The sequence below is a fragment of the Eschrichtius robustus genome, chromosome 16 (assembly GCF_028021215.1).
Source record: "Eschrichtius robustus isolate mEscRob2 chromosome 16, mEscRob2.pri, whole genome shotgun sequence".
Classification (NCBI taxonomy): Eukaryota; Metazoa; Chordata; class Mammalia; order Artiodactyla; family Eschrichtiidae; genus Eschrichtius; species Eschrichtius robustus.
The window spans coordinates 84737203-84763053 of record NC_090839.1 but is presented as its reverse complement, the minus strand read 5'-3'; the positions used below and the strand labels follow the sequence as shown (position 1 = coordinate 84763053).

At 60.3% G+C, this 25851-nt stretch overlaps 1 protein-coding gene across 2 annotated transcripts; it reads right to left on the bottom strand.

Moving 5' to 3' along the window:
• Window positions 1–828: 828 nt before the first annotated feature.
• RASA4B (RAS p21 protein activator 4B) lies at window positions 829–23642 on the bottom strand. 2 transcript variants are annotated; one of them, XM_068524083.1, is made up of 21 exons: window positions 23474–23642; window positions 18607–18663; window positions 17072–17212; window positions 16511–16572; window positions 15232–15361; window positions 13243–13324; window positions 12535–12666; window positions 12221–12312; window positions 10800–10917; window positions 10398–10548; window positions 10017–10081; window positions 9587–9699; window positions 9146–9338; window positions 8779–8916; window positions 8043–8187; window positions 7668–7837; window positions 5871–6008; window positions 4564–4699; window positions 2589–2709; window positions 1177–1241; window positions 829–1052 (listed from the first exon to the last, which is right to left on the bottom strand). In XM_068524083.1, the coding sequence occupies exons 1-21, from the start codon at window positions 23536–23538 to the stop codon at window positions 931–933; spliced, it is 2436 nt and encodes an 811-aa protein (XP_068380184.1). In that variant the 5' UTR covers window positions 23539–23642; the 3' UTR covers window positions 829–930. The 2 variants fall into 2 exon arrangements, with proteins under 2 accessions (XP_068380184.1, XP_068380185.1); XM_068524084.1 differs by having other exon boundaries at window positions 17072–17185.
• Window positions 23643–25851: the final 2209 nt, after the last annotated feature.

Below are 25851 nucleotides of genomic sequence, written 5' to 3'. Positions count from 1 at the left end.
TGGATTGGGAAGAGAGCAGGGAGGTGATGACCGGAGGAAGCCTTGCTTGGGACGAGGGGGTTGGCATAAGGGCCACTGCCAGGGCCAGGCCATGTGGTTTGAGGTTCTGAACCTGCCCCCACTTGCAGTCTTCAGGACACTTGGAGGAAGGGCCTCTTTGGGGGCTGCCAGGAGGGGCCAGCTGGTGAGACACATCAGGCTCTGTAGCCTGTGGGAGATGGATGAGTGGGACCCAGGGGTGTGGCAGGGACAGCAGGTGGGAGGAGAAAGGAAGTCCCCAGGACGGGGGGAAACAGAGAAGGGGCAGTGGGGATGCAGAGAGACTGTGCTGGCGGCCCGGTGCTTGGCCACCCCCACCAGCAGCTGACCCCCATCACGAGATCCCAGAGCCTCCACAGTCACAGCAGGTTTATTGTCGGCAACAGAGCACCGTGATGCTCTCCCGGGGAGCACAGCTGTGGCCACGAGGGGAGCAGGTGGGGTGGTGGTCGGGAGCAAAGGGGGTGCTGAGGTCCAGGCCTGGTCTCCTGGGCCCCGTGTTCCCTCCTGCCTCTCTGGGTCCAAGAAGCATCAGTCCATCTGGGTGTGGACCACCCTAGGGGTGGTTTCTGGCTGGGTCTGCCCTGGGCAGGAGAGGAGGGACCCTGGGGAGTCTGGGATAGTGGCAGCGATGGCTGTGGGGCTGGCGGGGAGCAGCCAGGCCTCACAGAGGAGCAGGAGCCCCCGAAGTCCCCTGGAGATGTCAGGTGGGTGACGACAGGCCAAAGCAGTATCAGCGCTGGATTTCCGGACCCCCTGGCTCCCCCAGCTCACTCAGCCCAGGAGAGACCCAGGCCCTGCACCCCAACGAGAGGGACCGAGGTGAACAGCTGAGAGTGCACGGGGGTCTCCCAGCACCTGGCGGGGCTCAGCGCGGAGTGTGGGGCGGCCTCACGTCTGCAGCTCCAGGACGCGGCTGGGCTCCAAGGGTGGGGAGCCAGCTGGGCTGGACCTATGGGCCTCTCGGAGGTCCTGCAGTACCTGGAGCAGCTGGGCCAGTGGGTCCTCGGGGGCTGGAGGCAGATGCGGGACGAGGGCAGAGCAGGCAGGGTCATGCCTGTCTGGAAGGCCGGAGGCCCCTGGGAGGGAGACCCCAACCACCATCCCTGAAAGGGGGGTCAGGTGGGAAGCACCTACCTCCTCCGGGGCCCGGGAGCACAGGGCCTGCCTCTGGGTCCGCACTCAGCTGTCGGTGCTTCTCCCTGTGGGGGAGGACAGGATGTGAGGGCTCCTGGTGCACTCGCCCAGAAGGCTGGGTGACCCAGGGTGGGCCTCCTGAGCTGGAGCGGGCGCCTGCGGGCAGGGGGCTGTTTCAATGTACAGGAAGAAATGTGGACCCAGGTCTCGGCCCCTGGTCACCTCCCGCTTCCCCCCGTCCAGCCTCCTCCTCTGGTCCCCCCTCATCCTCCAGCTTGGCAAAGGTGGATCAACGGAAGGCACTTTGGAAACCAAGTGTGAACCGTGTCACTTCTGTTTCAGAGGGCCCTTGGGGAGAGATTCAAGCGGGGCCTCAAAATCCCCTAGTGTTACCTGGCCATGGAGTGAGTTTCATTCTTATGGGAACAGGAGACAGGGACATTTTAACCACGGCTCCTACCCAGGGTTCACCAAAGGTCCCCGGGTCGCTCAGATACAATCCTCTGCGCGCTTACATGGAGGGGCGGTGAGCAGCCTTGCGGACCCTGTGCTTGAAGCTCCTTATTTAGGAATTCTACTGGCTCAGCCCTTTGACCATCTCCCTGATCTATTTTGGATAAAATAGATCAAACTGCTCCTCCTCAGTTGCCTTCTAGGCCATAGCGGGTCGCTCTGATCCCTTACCCCTCTGCTCATGTGCTTATTCCACTTTTACTGTAGGAGGATAAACCTGTGTCGTTTAAGCCACCAAGCGTATGGTAATGTGCTACACTAGCCACAGGAGATGAACCCTAGAAGAGCTGGTGAGGCAGCGAGGAGGTTGCCCGGCACCCCTCCAGGCCCCGGGGGCAGGGGTGTGGGAGAGAAAGCTGCCCCCATGCGAACAGACTCAGGGAAGCAGTGCTCTTAGGGAGCGATGGATTGCTTTAACATATCCCCATGCTGAACCGCCCCCACCAGAGGTTCTGAGTCAGTGGGGTAGGGCCCAGGCATCCTGTTTTTAAAAAGCGTTCTGTGTTTTCTAAGCTGGAGCCAGGGCTGAGAACCACTGAATTAAGCGGGTTGGCTGAGGGCAATCCTGGTGCTCTGAGGGCACCAAGGGAGGGCTGGGCAGATGAGGGGGCCGGGTCAGCCAGGGGGCACGGAGCAGCTACAGCCTGACCCTGGGCTTCCACAGCCCTTGGGACCTTCATCCTAAGATGAGCCAGCCTCATGCTGCAGAGATCCAGGTGCCCTCCCAGGTGTGGCTGCCATAGGCACGAAGGTGCAGAGCCTGATTACGAGGGAAGAGACCAGCCACTGCGGAGGGGCCCTGAGCCCGAATCCCGGCTCCAGCCCCGGCCTGGCATATCCCCTGGTGCTGCCCAGGCCCTGCTGCGTGGGACTCGCTGCCCCTGCACAGGCCTCCTCACCGCAGCGTGGCCTCCACACCCAGCAGGTGCCGGTAGATGAGCTGAGCCTCCAGGTCATGGTCGAGAGGGTCATTCCACTCCTGCAGGGTCACCCGGGACCGCGTCTTGTCGCAACCCAGATCTGGGGGCAGAGAGAGGACAGAGTTACAGGCAGGCACTGTGAGCGCTTATGTCCAACTTCCTGGAAGGCAGATGGGGAAACCGAGGCCTAGAGAGGGCAAGGGATGCACTCAGGGGCCCCCAGGGCGGAGCTGGGCTGGGGGCACAGCCGGGAAGTCTGGCCCAGGGCCTGCCTGTGGCTCCCCACACTTCTAGGGGGCAGCCTCTCATCTCTCTCGGGTTCAGCTCCTGAGCCATGACTGCAGGACGTGGGAGTTGTGCAGGATACAACTTAGGGAGCTGGACCACTTTCTGGAAGATTCCTGCCTGGAAGGAAGCAGGGAGCAGCCTGGAACTGTAAGATCATGGTGAGGGGAGCCGGGGTTTTGTGCCTTGGAATAAGCCGGCCCTGCCACGTGCTGCTTTACAACCTTGGCAGAGACACCTGCATTTGCTAAGTCTCGGTTTCCTGCTCCACAAAATACGGCTGCCCAGCCCTGCCTCGTAGCGCCCTGGGGAGCCCCACTGTACCAATGACAAGGGTTACTGTCACAAGATTACGGCCAGAGGCTGCAGGTCAGGCCAACCAGCCAGGGTCGCCCTCGTAACAAGCTGCCACTGCTCAACCTCAGAGCCAGGGCTGGGCTACAGCAGGTGGGCCAGCTTCCAAGGGCCTGGACCCCACCGGGCTCGAGGGTCGGCCTGGCCTGCAGGCCAGGGGCTCCAAGTGCTGAGTCTCCTCTGTGACTGGGGAGCAAGAATTTTGTAAAGCAAAGGGGACTTCCCTGGTGGCGCAGTGGTTAAGAATCCGCCTGCCAATGCAGGGGACACGGGTTCGAGCCCTGGTCCGGGAAGATCCCACACGCCGCGGTGCAACTAAGCCTGTGTGCCACAACTACTGAGCCTGCGCTCTGGAGCCTGTGAGCCACAACTACTGAGCTTGTGTGCCACAACTACTGAAGCCCGTGCACCTAGAGCCCGTGCTCCACAACAAGAGAAGCCACCGCGGTGAGAAGCCCGAGCAACGCAACGAAGAGCTCGCCGCAACTAGAAAACGCCTGCGTGTAGCAACGAACACCCGACGCAGCCAAAAATAAATAAATTTATTTAAAAAAAAAATTTTTTTTCTAAAGCAGGTAGGGATAAGGAAGGAAGATCTTGAGCATTCTAGAACTTTACTGTCCAAGAGGGTAGCCACTAGCCACTTGAGACCATTCATATTAAAATTAATTGAAATTAAAATAAATTCAAAACTCAGTTCCTCGGCTGCACTAGCTACATCACAAGTGCTCAATAACCACATGTTCAGGGCTGGCACATGCACAGTATTGGACTGTACAGATACACACCATTTCCATCATCACTGAAAGTTCTAGGAGAAGCTTCTCTCTGTCATCCCTCCAGTGCCCAAGGCCCAGGGTGCCCCCAACTCACAGCTCCAGTATCAGGCTGCCAGTGTGGAAATATGCAAATTAGGGGGCTGTCTTCAGCCCTCATTAGCAAGGAATTCCTAAAGTGTGCTCCTTCGAACCCTGGTTCTGCAAGAAGCTCATTCACTGGGCCAGAAAAGTGTTCCCTGGCAAAGGAATTTGGGAAGTGCTGGGCTGGCTAAATGGTGTCAGATATGGGATTCTAACTCATTTTCAGGCCTCCTCCAGGGCCTCTGAGGTACCCACATGCATCACATACATCAAGTGGCATTTCCCAAACCACCTGGTCACGGGACCCTTTCTGTCCAGAGCAACTGCGGGGCCTGGTTGGCCTCAGGTGAGTGCCCACAGGTGCCCAGGTGGCTCCCCGCCAGGCCAGCGAGGAGGGGCTCCAGGGACCTGTCGGGGACAGATGCAGTGCCATGAGGCCCTGGTCTCCATCCCACCTGTCTTGTCCCTCTGGTGGCAGCAGCTCCACTTGTCCCCACGGAAGACTCCAGGGTGGTAGGAGCCTAGCAGGCCGGTGTTGTTGATGCTGACCTTCCGCAGTGCAGACAGCCACTGGTTCAGCTCGTTCACACACTACAGGGGGCACGGGGGGCGGGCACTGATGAGAGGTCACCTCCTCCGGGAAGCTCTCCATCCTTGAAGCTGCCCTATCTCTCAGAACTACACAGTCCCTGCTAGCCCGCTCGGCAGCTTTGGGTGAATTAGGAAAGGCTGCCCTTTCTCCAGACGGATGCAGCCCGCACCCGGCACATGGCTTGGTGAGCAGAGCGTGGGCTGGATTTCAGCCACCACTGGCCCCCTCGGCCGTGCCCTTGGGCAGTCCACAACCTGCCAACTATATGTGGTGGCTCTGCTGTCACCACTTTTTCCCTGTGGCTCTAGACTCTGACCCAACAAGGAGTCCTTAGAGGTGGGGCCCGTGGGATGGGGGTCTGTGACCTCCCACCCCTGCGCCCAGGACAGTCACTGCGGGGAACAAAGCACGCCCCCTCCCACTTCACCTTCCTCCTTGCTCAATGTCCCTGCTCAAATGCTGCCTATCAGAGGCCCTCCCTGAGCACCGCTCCTGCTGCACCCTCACTTTGTCCCCTCCCTGTCTCAGTCTCCACTGGTTCCCATTTGACATTTTAAATATTTATTTATGGGTCCATCTTCTCCCCTGGGATGGAAGCTCCACGAGGGCAAGGACGCTGTTTTGTCTGCCGCTGTAACCCCACCACTTAGAACAGTGCCTGGAACCCAGAAGGTGCTCAATAAATATTTTTTAAATGAATGAATGAATGAATGAATGAGTGAATGAATGGATTAATACATGAACAGAGGAGAAAGGAACTTGAGAGTGTGCACCCAGAGCCACACACTCGCGTAAGTGTGTGATTGTTATGTGTGGATACACACACACACAAACACACAAGCAGCAACTCAGATACTTGGAAATACACTTTCCAAAAACATGCACAATGTGAAGCTTCAAGACATGGGGACACACCAGTCCACGCACCGGACCACACCCAGACCTACGTGTGGGTGCCGAGGCAGGGCCACGCAGAGACATGGGCATGGCCTCCCAGGCACCCAGACCCCAGGAGACACACACGCCGCACTCACATCAGATTTCACACCCCTGCTATGCCTGATGCAGCCGACAAGGGGGTGGGAGGCTCACTCGATCCTCATTCCAGCCCACCCAGGCATTCTCCCACAGTACCCCGATTTGCAGGTGGCCCCTCGGCACGGCCCACACCTTGCACTGCAGGTAGGCGGTCTGGGACCTGCCCGCGTCGTCCGTGTAGATGACCTGCATGACATGGGAGCTGCCGAAGCTCTTCTCCTCCACCTTCTCTGCTGCCCGGATGTGGGCAAGCTTGATGAGGGTGCTTTTCTGGGGGAGAGGGGGAACAGGGGAAAGAAGGCTCAGGGTCCTAGCCAGGGTCACTCCACTTCCCATCTCTGGGCCTCAGTCTCCCCTTCTGCAGCATCAGGGGTTGGTGTTGGGGATCCAGAGTGCCTACCCTCCCAGAAGCCTACTCTGAGAGTGCCCTCAGCCGGGACAGAGCGCAGACAGATGTGCCTGGCCTCTGTGGGCTCCCAGCAGTCCTGGGAGGTCTCAGCTTTAGCAAAGTGCCAGGAAACCCAGCTTTCTGGGGCTGGAAAGCACTGCCTGCTGTGGACCAGGCCCTGTGCCTTTGCAGTTATTTTCCCAACTCACCTTTGTTCTCCCAGGCCCTAAAAGTCACATCCCACCTCCCGGACCCTGCCCCACTCCTGCCATCATCGAATTTGATGAGATACAAATGGGACAGGCAGAAGCTCTGGACCTAAAACATCTATGACCCTGAGGGACCCCCAACCTGCTAAAGCTGAATCTACGCTGCCAGCGCCCAGACGCTGTTCTCCTTGCTTCTGGAACTCACCAGGGCCCTTCATCATCCGAATGACCAGTCCCCACGGCCCTCAGGCATCCAAGCTCACCACCCCTGCTGGCCTCAGGGACAAGCAGAGAGGGGCAGTGCCAACTCTTGGGAGGAGTGGGGAAACCTGGAGGGGAGCCCTGAGGACCCGTGTCTGAGCCGTCTCTGGGTGGGGCTTCCCAAAGAACAGAAGGGACAGCCCAGAGGAGGATGTGCTGCGTGCACTGGGGTGTCCGCTGGAGAAGAGGCAGAAAGGAGGCAGTGGTGCGGGCGGTGCTGCACAGGGGGATACACGGGGGTGCCCAGAGGATGGCACAGCTCCGTGCCAAGGAGCGGAAAGGGGCCCAGAGGAGGGTGTGTAGGCAGGCTTTGCCCAGGGAACCCGAGGGCCAGGCAGCTGCCCAGAGCGAAAGAAGCTGGAAAGTGGGAGGCCTGGGCTGAGGGGTCACCTGAGCTCCTTCACTCCCTCTGCTCCCACCCCAAACTGCACAGGGCTGGTTGGGCATTCCTGGAGACCATCCCCCAGATCCTGGCTGACTGGGGGTTAGGTTGGCCCTGCTAGGGGGTCAACAGGTCCATCCAGGAGGTATGTGCTCAGCGCTTTTTGGGAGAAAAGTGCTCAGGAGAGGCCAGCCCAGGGGACATAGTGTCTTCAGTAATACCATTGGTCTAGATCCTGCTCTGTGCCAGGCTCTGGACCCTTTGGGAGCTCATCTCATCTAATTCTCAACAACCTGGTAAGTAAGGACCATTATCTCCAATTTACAGGCCAAGACACCAAGGCTCAGAGAGGTTGACACACTTCCCCTAGGTGCACAGGGCAGGAACCCAGGACGCCTCTCAGCCCCTCTCTGCTTCCCTGAGCTCCCAGTGCCCCACCTTTCTCATGCACCTGACCTAGAAGCCAGGGCTAGACACTGCAGCCGCTGCCCACACCAGGACCCCCTGAACAGAGGACCTTCTTTCTCATGGGTCTTAAGTGACCTGTGGCTGACACCAGGAGCCTGCATCTGCCTGGCTTTCTTCTCTGACCCCGGTGGACCCTGGGATGGGCTCCGAGGAAGCGATAGGTGCCTGCAGGATGTTATAACCCCTCAGAGACCTACTTGCCCTCATCCTTCCTTACCCACCTTGGAGCTGGGTGTCTTGGCAAAGCTGAGGGCCTCCGTGGTGAGGGAGAAGTGGAGCTTCTTAAAGGAGGAGGACATGAGGGGGCCCTTGCCCTTGGTCCTGTGTATGAAGAGTGGCCCCTCCTTCACTGGCGGCGCCTGCAAGCTCAGGGCCCGCTGCAGGTCCAGCTCTGTAGGCCAGGGAGGGAAGGCGACAAGTGTGCCCCCTGGAGGGGAAGGAGGGGCAGACCGAGGGCGGGGCCGGGGGCGGAGCAAACTTCAACAGCAGGCTGTGGGTGGAGCTGCGAGAGGCACTGAAGGCTGCGAGGCCATGGGACGGGGGCGGGGCAAACGTGATCGGCGGGTGAGGGCGGGGCCGCACCGGGAAGCGCTCACCCTCTTTCTCCTGGATGTCTACCAATTTGGTGATGAAGTCCTTCAGCTGGGCCACGCCCTGGCGCACCGTGGGCTGCAGCGGTTCCATCCAAGCCTCCTTAGCCCTGGAAGCTGGTGTGTCCATGTTGCCCACGTTCTGGACCGCCTGGGGGATGACAGCAAGAAAGGCCAGGCTCTGCTGGGTCAGAGGCCGGGCCACTGCCGCTCCCCCCACCCCCACCCAGTCTGTACTACTCCCACTGTAGAAATGGAGGTTGAGATGGCACAGGCTCTGCTCACGGGCCTACTCTATCCCCACCGGGGGTCAGGGGTGAATGGATCACAGCTTGAGACCTTTCGGGGACTTACAGTTGAGACTACTTGGGCCCAACCTAGTGACCTTCCTCTGCAGATTTAACAACAGATTCCGCTCCACGGGGTACCCTGGCCCCAACCTGGTGCCAAACAGATAAGTGCAGCCTGGGAGTGAGTAGATCTGGGGGTTAGAAGACTCCAATTCACCCCTGACAGGCTGCGAGGCCTTGGGCGACCTCCTGCTGTGGACCTGTTCCCTTATCCATGAGACTGGGTGACCATGAGAAAGCTCTGTAAACTGTGAAGTGCAGCGCCACATGAGGGTACCGCTGGCCTGCCACAAGGCTTTCCTGGAGCCAGTGGGGAACACACGGCAGTCCAGGCAAGGACCCCTGTCCAGCAGCCAGCTGGGCACCTCCCGCCAGTGTCCAAAGTCCCGGACCTTGGCCAGCAGGAGCAGGGTACGGCTGGTGCGGGCGTCTGCGTGCCGCTCCCGCAGGTGGAAGAGCTTGGGCGCCATGATGGCAGGAGAGATGAAGCGCAGGCACAGGAAGCTGGTGACGGCGATGAAGGGCACGTTCTGGAGGGGTGCGCGAGAGTTGGGGGCTGGACTCCCCTAGGCCTGGGCTCTGACAGCCCCTTTCCCTTTGGCGCTGTCCCCACCTCTCCGCATCACCTTCCCACTCCCGGCCCCGGCCCCGCCCTCGGCTTCTAACCATCAGGCCCTTCCTACCACATCTTGGGGCTCCACCACTTCTTTTCCCCCCCACTTTCTCCCCTCCGCCCAGCCCCACCGGCACAGGGCGAACCTCGTCCTGGGCGCTGGGGAAGCGCTCGCGCACGCGCCGGAAGAGCTGGCGGAAGGTGGCGCGGACCACGGCGGGGCATGCGCGAACCGAGCGACTGAGCGAGCTCAACAGCGCCCCCAAGTGGGCGCGCAGCGTCTGCGCGCTCTGCTCCAGCACCTCAGCTTCGGTCTGCGGGCGGTGCAGCCCGGAGCACCTGAGTGAGCCCGGGGCAGACCCGCAGAAAGGTCGAGGTCAGCGCTTGCACTCATGACTCGGACAGGGGCACCCGGAGACACAGGCGTAGAAAGACATCAGCCAAGACACGGACACAGAGACCACGCCCAGGTAGGCAGTGCAGACGAAAGGTAGACCAGGCAGAAAGAGCTCTAAACACACACTTGAAGAAAGGGCCTGACCCCCCCCGCCCCCCACCACGCCTTCAGGGATCACCCCTGGCCTCACCCTACATCCTTGACCTCCACCTTGCTGGGGTCCAGCTCCACGTACTTCTTCTCCTCAAACACCCTGTCAATGATGGGGCCCAGGACGCCGTGCAGATACCGCATTCCAGCCACCTGGGGGCCACCGCGAGCCGCATTGGTCCCGACTCCCACCTCCAGCTGCCCGCCATCTTCCTCGCAGCTGGCCTCCCAGCCACCTCGGGCATCTATCCACCCAGGATAGAGCCAGGCACACAGGGGAAGGCGGCTCAACAAACTGCAGCTACATGAATGAATGAATGAATGAATGAATGAGTGAATGAAAGTCTTATCCTTAAAGAGCCCTGGACGGGAGACAGAAGAGTCAAGTTTAAGTTTCAACTCTGTCTCTTAGCCTCTCTGAACCTGTCTCCTCATCTATAAAACAAAGACAATATACTATGCAAACTCACCTTCAGAAAAGACTCCATGGACTTGGAGGCCAGAGAATTGCTCCGAAACAGGGTGTTGGCCTCACCTACAAGCAGAGGTTCCCATGGGTAGGGGGTTGGCAGAGGGACAAGGCTTTGGGGAGGAGGATGGAGGACCTTGGGGCTGGGGGCTCTGTGCTGGATGCTCAGTAAAGAGCCTCCTGGCCACCTCCCAACCCACCACCCCACCTCTGCCTTTTGCTCTTTCCTTTGCCTCCTAATCTGACCCTTCTCCCTCCTTAATCGGACCCATCAGCCTCCTACAGGAGGACTTTGAGATTTCTCTCCTCCCAGCATCCCTGGAGTCCTGGGCTCTTGTCCCCCACCATGCCCTCAGACGGGCCATTCCCTCCCAGGCCTCACTGGTGCGACCCAGCTCCAGCTGAAAGAGCAGGTCCAGGAAGTCTTTGGCCAGTCCCTGCCCAAGGAAGAGCTTGAGCAGGGTGGTGGCCACGTCCTGGCGGCATTCCGTGCTTGTCGTCTCCTCGATGAGTAGGATCAGCTGCCCTGGGCTCTGCGGGAGGCAGCAAGGAGAGGTGGGGCTGCAGGACGCACAGGGGAAGCCAAACCCTTCACTCTGAGGACCGCAGAGGACCATGGGGAAGGGGGGGCACTTTCCCAAGGGACGGAGGGGCCCTGGGCGCTGGCTGGTTCTTTACCATCCTGACAACTCAGATCTCTGCCCTTCAGAGTGGGTTTAGAAGGACAGGGAGGACACACCGACTGTCCCTGGACCCTCCCACCTTCCCCCAGGGGCCCCCTCACCTGGGTGCCCAGCTTCACCTCACGGCAGAGCAGCTGCACCAGGGGCTGGTAGCAGCCGGAGGGCAGCACCATCTCGTCCCGCAGCCGCACCTCCAGCTGCAAGGAGCCCAGGTTGCCCCTGGAACGGGCAGCCTGTGACCTCTCCACCAGGGACCCAGGCTGCCCGGGGCCGTGCCCCCTTCCCCACTGCCTCCGTTTTCCCTGCAGTCTCTCCGCACGTGCCCTCCACCTTGGTTCCCTGCACTGCCTCTCCTCCCATTTTTTGCCTGGGTTGTTCTCTCTGTTTGGAAAGCTTTTCCTGCCTCCGTCCTCAGGGGAACTCCATCCGTCTTCAAGGCCTGGCTCCCCGCCACCTCTACACTCCTGTGGACTCCAGGCTTCACCCATGTGGATTCCCCAGCCTTGAGCCTGTCAACTCCCAGAGAATAGCTCCCGCATATATATATTTTACACTGGAAGCCAATCAAATCCCCAAGCTTCAAAACAACCTGCCAGGGGAAACTGAGGCTCAAACAGGGTAAGCACCTTGCCCCATTAGACCTAACTTCCAAGCTCCCTTGCTCTGACCCTTCTAGGGGAGGCCGATGACCGAGACTTGACAGTCTCTACAGCCCCCCGCTGCCCGCAGCACAGCACGGCTAAGTGACACATGGCTTCTAGAAGCCATCAAGTCCGCCGTGGCTGGTTCTGTGGAAATGCCTTGGAGCTGGACACAGGCGTGCGCCCAGCCTCTGCCCTGTTGAGGGTGGGGATGGGGGGGGGGCGTCTGGGGCCTCCTGTGGAGAGACAGAGCTGAAGCATCCGAGGTGGGGGACACTGCTGGTCCTCCACTTCCGGGCTAAGTAGTGGATCCCTATCAAGGGATAGGGCTGCCAGATTTACCAAAATAAAAATACAAGACACTCAGATAAATTGAGTATGTTTAATGTAAGTTTGTCTCAGATATTGGATGGACATACACTAAAAAATTATTCAAGGTTTATGTGAAATTCAGTTTTACCGAATATCCTGTATTTTATCTGGCAATCCTATTCCTGGAAAATTGGGAGGAGCTCTGGCTCAGGGAAACTGACTCAGAGCTCTGGGGACTTGAACACCGGTCTGAGGTCTGCAGAGAAACCCTTAAAGGGAAAGTATCTGAAGGCTTGTTCTAGAATCTGCCAGAAGACAGAACGCAGGAGACGTGTATTGCCTTGGAGCTCTGAGGACAGGGCTGAGTCCAGGACTGTGCGAAGGGGGACGAGGCGGGATCTGGCCAGACGGAGAAGGATGCTGGCCTGGCGGGCGGGGACCACAAGAAACCTGGGACAGCGTCACCCACCCCTGACCAGCACACCTGTCTCCCTGCTGGCGCCAACGCTCTGCCTCCCGGGGCCCAGAGCCAGCCCTGCCAACCCTGCCACCGAGCCACAGGCGCTCACTCTTCCCGCTGACTCTTGGACTGGTCGGGCTGCAGCTGGAACCAGCCCTCCTCCTGCTGGGCCGCCCGGAGTCTCTGGACATTGAACACCACCTGGGGGTGGGGCAGAGGCATTATGGGTCGGGGGGCATCCTGGGGCTGGGATCCTCAGGTCTCTTCCTTGCCAGCTACTGTTCTTTTAAGAGGGGGTACCTTCCGAGGGTCCCTGAGCACCAGTGGCTGGCTCTGGGTAGTCCCGGGCCTCCTGGGGATGGCCGGACGGGATGGCCGGGATGGAGGCCGGGCGGGTGTGGCCTGAAGGGGCAGGGTGCTCACCTTGCCCAGGAAGTCATTGCGGCTGACAAGGTCCCAGTCCCAGGCCTCCACGCACAGCGCCTCTGCCGCCCCCTCCTCCAGCTCGAATTCAAACGTCTCGTTCCAGCGTGGGTAGCGTGACTTCTTCACGATCTGCCCAGGAAAGGGTGAGCGGGGGCGGGGCTGATGCCATGAGGCTCCCCAGGCCCAGCCAAGGACAGACACCCCCCACACTGCACCTTCCCCGCAGGGGCCCTGATGCAGCTTCCTCTCCTCGGTCCAGGCAGAGGCCCCGAAATAGCAGAGGTAAAAACTTCCTGTCCAAACCCCTACTTGGTTCTCAAGTGGGGAAATTGAGGCCCAGAGTGGGTAACGCACTTGTCCAAGGCCACACAGCAAAGTGGTAGCAGGTTGCACTGAGAACCCAGGTCTCGACGCCCTCCCCGCCGGGACTGAGCTCACCACCCTGGCTGTTCCCCAGAGGTGAGAAAAGTCGCGTGGGCAGCTGTTGGACTTTGCAGATTAACCCCAGGTGGGCTGTCTCGGCCCATCTGGGCCAGAAGTGAAAGGCAGCTGAGGCCACAGGAGCTGGCACCAGAAGGGCTTGGACCCACTGTGCACTCTCGGAGAGGTGGCCCCACTTTTCTGAGCCTCCTCTGTAAGATTGCAGGCCCAACCTGACCTCCCAGGTGACCCCCCTGCCCCCTCCCGGTCCCCCAGCCTCCTCACCGAGGTCTCCTGCGTCCGGCCGTTGTAGCGCACTCGGACAAAGGGGTCAGATGCACCATTCCGGTCCTTGGGGGCTAGGTCCCTGCGAGGGAGGAGAGCATCCACTTGTCACCAAGCGTCCCCTGGGCTAACACCCCACCACTGTGGGGTAACCCCACGCCGGGCTGGAAAGGCCCGGGCTCATCCTGGGCCTGGCAAGCTGGGTGGCTGTCAGCTTTCCAGCCATTCCCACCGTGGTCACGCCATGGACCCCTGGGGCGGGGGCATCCTCCAAGGCTCCTTCTGACTCGGCCGCTGCAGGTCGGCCGCTGCACCTCCTCTGGTGGGCGGGGCAGGCAAGGCAAGCTCAGCCGTGGGACAGCCCGGGCCAGGGGCGCCCCCCTCCCCCTCCCAGTTTCCAGGGCAACGGCCACCTTCCTGAGCCTCGGTTTCCGCATCAGTAAAATGGAGAAGATAATCCCTTGAATTGAGATGATGGGCTTCTAGAAGGCCTGTCCCCACAATATCCCCCCTACTTGAGGGAGGCCTTGGTGAGCGGCCCTGACCACCATCCTGCCCTCTCTCCACAGACGGTCCTTTATGAAGCCCAAGGCTGGCCGCGGTGCCCCCAGCTTAGAACCCTCTGGAAGAACCACAAAGCCCAGCCCCGTTCCCTTCCCTGGAAATATTATTTTCTGCTCCTTTCCGTCTTTTCCATTTTATGCCTCTCGTGACTGCTTTTCTTTCCTCCTCAGAACTGTCTAATAAAATTCCAGAGTTTGGCCTTGAGAATCTGCCCAGAAAGACGAGGAGGAAATGTCCTGTCTGTTTCTGCCACAAAGGCAGCTCCTTACAGGGGTTGGAGCCAAGGAGCCTGGGGGAATGAGTCCCCTCACACGCCAGACAGAGGGCTGACCGACCACTGCCCCCCACTCCCACCCAGGCACTTGCTAAGAGGAGGCCAGGCTGGCCCAGCCGTCGTGTCCCCGACAGTCTGGGCAGCGTGTGTGCACGTGTGTGCGTGTGTGCGAGTGTGCGTGAGCGTGTGAGCATGCGGGTTACAGAGAGCCCGGCCCGGGCGAGGCTGAGGAAGGAGGAAGTGGGTGAGCAGAGGCGTGGATGGCCCGCGAGGATGACAGAGCGTGAGGGACGTGACTGTGATTCTGCCCAAGGCCAGCCCTTTTCCAGCTGGCCGTGCCTCTTCCACATCCCGGCCCCAGGACAGACAATAAAGCCGGGGGAGCCATAGGCCTCATGTTCAGGAGGGAGGTCTTCCTCCCAGAGTGGCCAGCTACCCCGCGGCTCCTCCACAGGTGCCGGCCCGCTGGTGTGTTCCTCCAAGGGACGGCAGGGGGAGGCTGGGGGCCCCCGCCTGCTCCCACCCCAGAGCCAGGCAAGGAGCCGGAGGAGGGGGGTTGGAGCCAGACAGGAAGGTGCTTCTCATGGACTGTGTGTGACTCACACTCGGACCCAGATGGGAGTGGAGCCTGCAGCTAAAAATACCCTGGTAGGGGTGGGGGGTTCCCTGTCACAGGTGACAGGCCCATCTTCCCACCCAAGTCACTGTCGCTCCTGGAGAGAACCCCGCCCCTCCCATCTGGAGGTTTTCAGCCACTCCTTCCACCCCCCCCACCCCACCGAGGACTCCCGCCCACCTCACAAGTCGGGCCAAGTTCATACTGAAGTTAAAGCCAGCGGAAGCCCAGTCTTGGCACTGGGGCGGTATGATCAGGGTTCAGGGTCCCCTGTCGCCCATCACCCCCACTTCTCTAGGATGCCTGAATTTCCAGCATTAGAACATCATGCCTTCCCCTAAGAGACACAGACTCCTGAGCGGGGTCATCTGGGAAACGTCTTCAGGTCAGAGAAGCCGCCCCCGTGTGCCCAAGAGCCCGCGTTCCAGGGAGGAGGCATGGGGTCAGGAGGTGGAGTCGGGGGAGAGGAGGCCCAGCATCCACAGTGGGTTTCTCTAGTTTCGTGGGGCCCACTGCCCAGTCTCCCAGGGCTCACCTGGCCTCCAGCACAGAGCAGCGCAGCCGGCAGGCCCGGGTCCCTGGCACCACTTCCAGCCGCAGGTGGATCTCGCCCTGCACCTCCTCATCAGGGTCGACCTCCGTCAGATGGGCCCATCCACTGAAACCTGAGGGGCCGCGGCTCAGCCAGGGCCCTGGCCCTTCTCTCTCAGCCCCGCCAGGCACCACGGGCCCCTACACAGTCCCCTCGGAAGCCTCTCAAGCTCCCGTGAGGCAGGGGCTGCTGTCCCCAGTGACAGGTGGGGAAACTGAGGTTCAGAAGCTGAACAACAGTGGTTAAAAGAGCCTGGGTCAAAGTCCAAGTCCTCACTATTCTGCCACGCTGCATTTGGTGGCCCTGACCCTGACCCATCCTGGGACCGGCCTCTCTGCCTCAGTTTCCTCATCTTAAAACAGGGGGAGAGTGGCTGTCACCCAGGGGTGCTGGGAGGAGGGCCTAAGCCCAGATGGGGGTGCGACGAGGGAATGGCATCATTAGGGCCACTGGCCCCCAAGGGGCTGGCTGGGGCCACAGGCAGGACAGGCCTCAGGCCTGGCAGGGGCCAAGAGGCTCCGTGAGTCAGCAGACGCCCCCGCCCCCAGGCCAGCCCCAGCCTCACAGACGGGAGCAGGTGTGTGCTGGGGAGGCCCCTTGAGAGTCACAGGGGCTCCGGCCAGCAGAGCCGGAAGCATCTCAGAGCTCCTGGTCTGAACCTGCATTGGCAGATGGGGACTCAGTCCAGGGGAGGCAGCACCAGGTCACACGGTGAGGCTGGGGCAGGGCTGACCCCTCCAAACAATGTCCGCATCCCCAGAATCCTCCAAGGCGCTCTCCAGCCTAGCCCTGCTCCAGGCCGACCCCTCAGGCTTAGGACACTAGGACCCAGGCTGAGGGGACCCCGTGGCGTACAGAGCCAGCCAGATTGGGAGGAGGGGTTCCCACACCTTGGCCATGCAGCATGAAGAGGCCCCTTCCTCTGCCTCCAGAGGCCTCAGATCCCACCACTAGCAGCCCCTCTTTGCCCTGGGGGGATGTGGTCCCAACTGAGGGCGGGGACAGAATGGGGCACAGAGGCCGGGGTGCAGGAGTTAAGAGAGGGCCACAGGCCCTTCTGGGGAGGGTAGAAATGGCTTTTCCTGAGCATGGGGGCCTGAAGGAGCCCGGAAGAAGGGTCTCAGAGTGGAGGATGGGCAGGGGACTGGGCAGACCAGTGGGGGGACAGGGGAGGGAGGCCAGGGGAGGAGAAGCAGGAGTGGGCTCCCTCCCGGGATCTTACCCTTAGGGTGAGTAGCCAGGGTGTCCCTGGTAAGGCAGACCTTCCCGATGACGTCGTCCCGGCTGGAGGGTGGAGAGGGAGCCAGAGCTGCGCGGGGCTCGGTGCGGAGCCCAGGACCCCCTCCCGCGCAGTTCAGGGCCCCTGGCGGGAGCAGGGAGACTAACACTCCAGTCACTTACAGGAGCCCACGGAGCCGGACCCATGACCCTTCTGGAGGCCCTCTCATGGGCGTGGGATATGTTTCCGCACGTGGACTGACACGCATGCCCACAAACATGCCAAGCTCTTCCCTCCGGGGGCCTGTTTCCTAGCTTGCATCCCTGTGCATGTGCACACGCCCAGTGCATGTGCACACGCGTGATGTGGTGGGAGCACGATGAATCCACACACACATACACAGACACCGCACATCCAAACCCTGCACCTTCCGGATCCCCCGGGCTCCCCCTCCCTCCAGGCTGGAAAGAGGATGCCGTGACCAGCAGTCCCAGCAGTGAAATGGGCCAGAGAGGGACAGGTGGCGGGGTCTGGGCCCCAGCTGAGGACTGGGGTTCCACCCACCTGAGGGCATCCTCGTCCATGACGTAGAAGGCCACCGAGTGGAAGGTGGGCGGCAGGTGCACCTGATACTCCTCGCCCCAGAAGGGGCACAGGGTCTTCCACACAGTAGCTGTCCTGCAAGAGAGGACCCTCGGCACTTGCCTGGGCCGCCCGCAGGCCCCGGGCTGGGACAAGGCGGGGCTGTGTGGCTTGAGCCCACCTTTCCCCACATCTGCCTCCATTCCCGGGAAAAACTGCTCTGCTAGGTCCCGGACCCACCGTCCATCACCAATCATTCCCTCCTGACCTTCCTCTCTGCCCTGGGTGGGGCACAGGCTGCGTCTATCAGGCCATTTTCCATTTGGGGAAATTGAGACCAGAGTTGGCAGTAGCTGGCCTCAGGTCACACAGCAGGACAGTGGCAGAGCCAGGACCAAAGCCTCCCCCTGGCTCCTGATGCTGAACAGACTCACTGAGGGTAGAGGCAGGGGGATGGCCAAGTTGACTCTGGAGACAGAGAGTCCTCCTGGGGGCCCTGAGAGCCAAGTCTGGGTCCTGACCCACAGAGGTCCTGTATGGGCAAAGCCTCACCCAGTTCTGGCCGAACCCCCCCAGGACAGAACCTTCAACACATAGGGCTCAGCAGGGTATGTGGGTGTGGGGAAGCTGAAACTCCCCAAGGACCCAGATGAAGGCTCCGGGGATCTCCTTCACCCCAACCAGTTCTTGGACAGGTCACTTGAACTCTGGGGCCTTGGTTTCCCTGTCTGTCATTGAGACAACCAGAGCAGGCATCTCTCCCCTCTCATGGTGTCCATGCTCAGGAGAGAATCTGGAAAGAGGCGTTTGCAGTGAGAAGAACTGTGAGTCTGGCAGCCTTGGCTATCCATCAGCAGTGGACACCCAGATGGGCAGAAGAGCTGAGCGGCTTTGGCCATGAACTTGGAGGCAAAGGCCTGGGTGAGGGAGGGGACCAAACAGCAAAGACCCTGCCCAGAATCATGGAGCCCATGGAGAAAGGGATGCCCAGGGGAAGTGGCCCTTCTGGGCAAGTTAGTTCTTCTGTAAACGGGATGTGACGCTGTTGTACGGAGCTCACTGGAAGTATTAAACGGGCTGGAAAAGGTTCCTCACAGGGCCTGGCGGAGACCACATCCCCTAAGTGACAGCGGTTGTTACTAGTCATCATCTGTCCCTCCTGCGCGTTGTAAAGGTTGTAAAGAGCAACAGAGCCGGTGAGAGTCCCTTGGCTGAGCACCCAGCCCATGGTACAGAATCCCTCCATGGGCGTTTAGGTCAGTAATTAGCAAGACTCGTGGGTCTTTCTTACCTCCTAGCAGGCTGTTAGGGCCCGATGGGCTCCAGGGAATCAGATGCTCCAAGCCCTGGCCACGCAAATCTCCACGCAAATTTCACACACACACACACACACACACACACACATACACACACACACACACACACACCCCGCCAGATGTGTGAGCTGGGACGGGCTGGGGGAATGGCGAGCAGCCCATCTCACTCACCCTCAGGTGGGGGCGGGGCGAGGGCGGTACCTTATGATGGGCTCGTTGTCCACCTTCACGATGCAGTAGGGGTCGCTGCTGCCCGTGCTGCAAGAGAGGGGCGGGGAGGGGCTGACTGATGGGGCGGCCGGCCGTAGGCACCCCTCCTTCCTCCTCCAGGGGCTCCCAGTGACCCCAGGAAAAAGACAGTCAAGGCTGAGGCACCAGGTCCTGGGCTGGGACCCAAAGAATCCTCAGGCAGGAAAGTGTACCTCCAGCCTCGGTCTGGGAGGGGGCTGGTGAGGCAGAGGCAGAATCGTGCACCAAGGCTCCCCTGCCCGCTGCTTCTCCAGCTCGGGAAAGGGTGCTTCTCCTTCCTGCCGCCTCCCACAGCCCACCCCCCTGCCCCGCCTCAACCAGGGAAGACAGAAACAGCAGTCACAAAAGCCCACCCTCAACCAAGTCAGCCCCTCACTCTCTCCTCTCAGACTTGGTTCCTCCCGTTCCTCCCGCCTGGACTGCCTTCCCACTCCTCCCAAGACCCCTCCTCAGTCCCCTTCACTAAGAGCCCTCTCCTGTCCCAGAGGCCCAGAGTAAGGTCTCCCCTGCCATCCCACCGCCAGCCCCCTCCCTGGCATGTCTCCCTCCATCCCAGCACTGCTAGTGATGTGCTGTCACCAGCTGCCTCCCCTACCTGTCTATGAGCTACCTGAGAGTGGGGACCACTTCTGTGTTGACAGGGCTTGGCACAAGATGGGGTCCCGTGAGTGTTTATTGGATGAGTGAATGAATGAATGAATGAACGAACGAATAAAACCCTCGGCCTCAAGCTCCCAGCCATCTGGAAAAGAACGAATGGGCCAGGCAACCCAGGACCGCTTGGTTCCCCTTGTCTCTGTTGGTGGGGAATTGATTCCTGGGGTTGAGGGCAGCCCTGGCCAGGCCCAGGGCCACTACTGGGCAAGAAGTGGGGGCGGCCTGTCTTCAGAAGTGCCCTTCAGGCCTGGCGTCCATAAAAAGGAAGTGTTTTTGCATGTTGGAGGTTGGGGAATTCCAAGCCCAGCTTCCCTTCTCAAAAGGGGATCTTCCGGCAGAGGAAGCTACTAGAGACAAACATCTCCAAAGGCTCTCCTGACACTGATGCGAAATGTCTCCTAAGACTTGGTCCCCCCCTCCCCGTAGAGTGGGACCTGTAATGCCAGCTCACAGGGTAGGTTCCCTGGGTCCCTGGCATGATGTGAGGCCCGGCCCGTGGGAGGTGTTTAGTAAATGTTAGCACTGCCCTGGACTCCTCCTTCTTCCGTCTGTAACCCTCTCCCCCATCATTCAAGAGCCCTTTCCTCCAGAGAGCCCCTTGGGAACATCCCAGCTTGCTTCCCACTGCCTCAAAGCCAGGGGACTCCGGGCCTCAAGCAATCAGGGCCCCGTGCACCGCGGGAGCTGGGCTGGGTGGCCGGGCCCAGGAGCTGCATGTGTAACTTGGAGCAAGGAGGGAGAGGTCAGGGTGGGCTGAGACCTCAATGGCTTCCCCCCACCACAAGGCCTCCTCTGCCTCCAGGGCTGGGACCTCCTGGCAGCCCCAGGGGCGAGGAATCTCTTGCTTTTCCCTGTAAGCCCAGCACTGCCCACTGCTCAGCTCAACGAATGAATCCCTACTGAACAGTGGGGTTTGGGGCTCCTGTTGCAGGCGGGGTCACTGGGGTGGGCAGAGGCCTGCGGGCAGGAGCAGACCTAGCGTGCAGGGCAGCCGTGAGCTGGGTGGCTGGATCAGAGGGGCGGAAGGGGGCAGGGTCAAGAGTGGGCTGAGGCCAGATTTAAGGACCTGAGCCCAACTGTGGCCCCTGGCCAGTTGTTGGGACTTGGGCCTTCTGCCCTGATGAGGCCCTTGGGCTGGGCCCCTCTCCCACTTCTCCTTCTCCAAGCCACTCACAGCTGCTGCTGGCCCAGCCTGGCTCCTTGTGGGGCCTCTATATTTAGGGCCTTGGCAGTTTCCAGGCTGTGGAACGGGGAGAATCAGGGTAAACCCCGAAATAGTCCCGGGCCCGTCCCCAGGGCCACTGGGCGTGGGAGCCAGTTGGCCACTGGTCACCATGAGACTCAGCTCCTGTATGGCTGACCCAGGCCCCCAAGGATGGGAGGAAGCATGACAGAAGCAGATGGGCTCTGGAAGCTGTTGGTGATGGGGTACACAGCTGTGCTCTGTGCCCTTAAGGGGACTCAAAACCCATGAGTGGAAGTGGCCGGGAGGCCGGTGGTCACTGTGTGATGACGCCCTTCCTCAGAACTGTCTCAGTCAAGATGGGTCACCATGGATGAAAGTGAACTCCCCGTCCTCAGAAGCATGCAAGTCCCAGCTGGAAGGGATGCTGCTCGGGAGACAAGCTGGGGCTGATGAGGCCCAGTGGGGCAGGCTCACTGCCCCCCGTGCCTCCAGCACTTGGGGAGGGCCTCCTGTGACCTCCAAACCCCCGCCATGCCTAAGCCAAACGCTCTGCGTGGCATTTGCGAGGCTCGGTCCCCACTGAGCCCCCCTGGCAAGCTTGCAACCTGGGTCCAGCTAGGTTGCCCTGTCAGCAGCAGAGTGGGTTTGAATCCTGACTTCTCCCCCTACTGGCTGTGTGGCCTTGGCAAAGGACTTCCCCATCCTGAGCCTCGGTTTCCCCATCTACAAATGGAGCATATCTACCTTATAGGGTTAATAAGAGGATTAAATGGGAAGGTCCTGGACACATCTGAATCTCCCCTACTGTGGACCAGGCGTCCCTTAAGGGACCTGGCATGCCAAGACAAATGAGTCATGGTTCCTGACCTCAGAGTCACGTGGTGCAGGCAGCCCACGAAGGAGCAGTTGCTACCAAGGGCTTCGTCCTAACTCCAGCTGACCCAAAGTGCTGGAAGACATGGAACAGGGGCAAGGAACCCTGCCCAAGGGCACCAGGGAAAGTCCTGAAGAGGAGTAGAAGTTTGGAAGAGGTCCTAAAGGGTGAATAGGAGTTTTCCGGTGAACCCTGAAGGGGAGTCCTTGAAGGCAGAAGACTCACACATGGGCAAAAGCAGGGCTGTGAAGGCCAGTAGCCCAAATGTGAGGGGCTGAGGTGGCGGAGTTTCACAGCTGGATTTAAGAGATGGTTGACGGGTCAGAGCTGCTCACACCAGCCTCTATGCGGAAGGCAGAGGAAAGGAGGTAGGGGGAGGTGAGGAGGCAGGAGGGCAGGGCAAGGAAAGAGATTCTGGAGGCAGAACCCTCAGAACTTGGTGGCCGCTCCCCTGGGGATGGAGGCACTTGGTGGAGTCCCTCAGCTGTGCAGAGGCAGGGCTGGGCAGGGAACCGGGCACCATGGCTCCCAGGTAGGCAGAGTCCACAGTTTCACCGCCCTATGCTGGTGAAAGCCTAGAGTCAGGCACTAGGGCCAGAGCTGCAGGGATGCGGAGGGAGGCAACAGATGGAGGGGCTGCTCCTCCCAGCCGCCACCAGCCACAGGAGGCCAAGCTGACCTAGATACCAGTGCCCGCGTGGGGGATGCTTAGAGGCTGGGCCTGGAGGCTGAGACCCTTCTCAGAGCTCATCTGCCTTCCCACCTCAGAGACCACATTCCCAGCTCCCGCCCCAACTCCCCCGCACGCAGCAAAACCCACCTTGAGACAGCCCGCCCAGCACCCTCCCTCACCCATTGCCATGGCAACGGCTGAACCTGGCCTCGTCAGGCCCAGGGGGCCTTGAACTGGAACTGCTCATGGCGCTGAGGGTGCTGGGAGACTCACAGGGGCCACTGTGCGCGCGAGGGAGATGCCCTTGCCCCGTCCTCCTGCACCCCACTCCCCAGTTCACCACCTCTCTGCATCCGGGAGCGCCCTGAGGAGCCCGGGGGTGGGGAGGCTGCCAGACTTTGGACCGTATGCTGCCTCCGGGCTCCCCCGCCCCCGCCCCCTCCTCTAGGCAGCCAGGCCCCTCAAGCTTCGTACTTCGCACCGCTCTTATCTGAGAGGGATTCCCACCTCCAGTTTACAGCAGGGAAACTGAGGCTTTGGGGACAGTGAGCTGCCTAAGGCTCATACAAGGGAGCCAGTGATGGGACCGGACTGCTCAGCTCTGGCACCTATTGAGGAGGGTGGGACCGGGGCTTCGGAAACCTCCTCAGATCTGGCCAGGGCCCAGGGAAGGTCCTAGGTGTCAGTGCTTGTTAGGAGCCCTAGACTCAAGACCTTGCTCCGCCACTTGGAGCCAGCATTTCACATCTCTGAGCCTCGGTTTCCACGTCTGTAAAATGGAATGGTGAGAACGACCTTGCTGGGTGGTTGTGAGGATTAAAGGCAACGGCTCAGGTAAAGCCGAGGGTACAAGAGCAGCTACTACCCAGCCCCCCATCCTGCACCGGTCCCAGCCTCCTGACCTAAGGTCCACTCTTCAGGCCAGCCCCTCCCTTCCCAAATGCACAGCAGGAAGCCCCAGGACAGCCCGTGCACACTCCCAGGTGCTAAGGGTTCCAGAACTACTGAGGAAGACCCCTCGTTTCTAGGGGGGGCACCCCACACCCTCCAGCCACACCCCGCCCCCCCCCCGCCGGCAGTGCATGGAGACAACTCCTTTTCGATGTCTCCCCCACGCCCAGCTCCTGTCCTATCAAAGTCCCTTCCCCTCTTGAGCCGCCGTTCTCTCCCTCCCTATTCACTAAGGCCCCTTACAGATCCCCGCCCCCTCCCCAGACCCCGGCCCTTCCCTGTCACCCCCTGTCCGGTGCTCGCAGCAAATCTCACTGTCCCCATTTCCCTGCCAGTCTCCTACTGCAGCCACACTCGGCACACCCTCACCACTGCTCTATTTGTGGGCGGGCCGTGTGGACCCCAGAAAGGTCAGGCAGGCATAAGGGGCAGCGCCCCTCCCCGGAAAGTTGGGGTTCCCTCCTCCGGCCGTGCTCACATATCCTTGGCGGGCAGGTTCTTCCCCTCCACGATGCGGATGAACAGCGAGCTGCGCTTGGCCATCGTGGGTCCGCGACGCGGGGTCCTGGCCCGGGGGGAGCCGGACGCCAGGGTCCAGGGCAGCGGCCGGCGGTCGGGCGGGCGCTGGACTGGGCGCAGGGGGGGCGGGCCCCGCTGGGCCTGGTAGGTAAGCGCGGGGGCGGAGGAATCGCTCCCACTTCATTCACCCCGCCCCCGCCCCATGTGAGGAGGGGGGGGGGGAACACAGCGCCCGGGCGGACCAATCGGAAGCCGGGGCTCCCCGGGGGTGGGCGGGGCAGGCCCGAGCCGCGGCGCTCATTGGGCACCTGGGGCGGTTTAGGGGAGGGGTCTGCGCTGAGGGGTTGGGGAGCGCAGGCTGGAGCTGAGGGGCGATGGGCGCCCCTCTAGACTAGTGGAGCTGTAGGGCCCCCGGTGACTTGCGCCACGGGTCCTTGTGGGCGGAGGGCGTGGTCCGAGTGCCTGTACCCAGGCGCTCAAGGGCTGTGAGCCCGAGTGTGCTCTGGGAGGCGTGAGCAAGTGCGGGGATGCGCGGGTGGGGTCGTGAGAGGAGGATAGCCCTGGCCACCTGAGGCTGACGCTTGGAGGCCCTGCAAAGGTGTAAATTGAATGGATGAATAATCGGATGAACTTAAATAGGAGTGTTTGTGTTAGAGTTGCGTGGACCCAGAAGGAGGTGAAGCAGGACAGCTCAGAGATTTGGGGGATCCAGAGGTGCGGGGGCCAGTCTGAAAGACCTGGATTATTTGGGTGAACCTGCTTGCGAGGAGGGAGCTTTCTCAGTCGTCACCTCATTTACGGCTTTTACATCCCCTCAGTGGGAACCTGGATGAGGCGCTCAGGTTCACAGAGGGGAAATTACTTGCTGGAGGTCACACAGCTCTCCCCTGGCAGGGCTAGGCCTGGCTTCCCCAGAACTCCGTGACTGAGGGCCTTTCCACAGGGGGCACGATCTTTCTCCCAGACTCGGTGTCTAGAGCTGAGTTTCTAGAATTGTCCCCCTTCCCAGATCTAGAGGTCACAGTCCGGGGCTGGCACAGCAACGACTGGCCCTGGGCAGCTGGCTCCCGGTGAAGGTAGTGCCCCAAGCATGACTGCAGACTTGGGTCCTAGCCCCAGCCCCACTACTCCCTTGCTGGGTGACGCTGGGTGGCTCCCTGAACCTCTCCGAGCTGGTTCCATTTCATCACCTGCAAAGAGGGAGCAGTGACACCTGCCCAAAACACCCAGGACACACTTCGTGTCAGAGTGCCTAGCAGGTTCTATTTCCTGTCACATTTTGTTTTCTTTTCCTATTTTGTTATTTATACACTACATGCATGCTTTTCCAAATTCAGAAGGTATTGAAGGTTTACAATGCCTTCAGTGACAAGTCAGTCTCTCTTCTCTCCCAGCCGCTTGCCTCCCCTGCGGCAGCCACTATTCCTGATCCCTTGTGCATCCTTCTGGACACAGTCTCTGCCTACAGCGCATCAGCAGACATGTGGTTTGTGTCTTTTTCTTTCATACACAAATAGTAGCTTAGTGGTTACACTGAGAGTTTCACTTATTTTATCTTGGAGAGCCGTGCATATCTGTACACAAAAAACACCCTTGGTCTCTTTGCCACTTGCCCAGTTTTCTGTTGTGTGGAGGTACCATCCATCATCTCTTTGATGTCCCCTGTTCGTGGATGAGCAGGTTGCCGCCATCATTTGCTTTCACCGAACAATAGCATGGCTCACACGTCATTTTGCACGTGAGCAAATGTAACCAAGGATAAATTCCTAGAAATGGAATCCCTAGGTCAGAAGACATGTGTGGGCGGGACTTCCGTAGGATTTGCCAAATTTCCTGCTGCAGTGGTGGTTTCAGTGTACACAGCCATCAACATACAGGAGAGTGCCAGCTCCCCTGTGTCCTCGCTAGCACGCTAATTATCAATCTGTGATCTTTGGCTAAGTGATCAGTAGGAAAATAATGGTTTCTCAGTGTACTTAGGGCTATTTTTTCAGGTGGTTTATCAAGGCCCTTATCAGTCATCCTCAGTTACTGAGATTTGCCCCCTCTGCCTGTTCATCCTTCAGGCATGTGCCCCCATCCCTGGGTTTGGGCGAGGCCCCCTGGGGAGTGAGAAGAAGTTTGTTGGCTTCTTGGTAAATTGGGGGCTCACTCCCCACCACCGTGGGCTGTACTGAGGCCTGGTTGGTGGGTGGTGGGCAGGGAGGGCCTCTGCCAAATCTAGTGTTTGGGTGTTGCTGCAAGGTATTCTCTTCGGGGCTTCCCTGGTGATGCAGTGGTTAAGAACACACCTGCCAGTGCAGGGGACACGGGTTCCATCCCTGATCCGGGAAGATC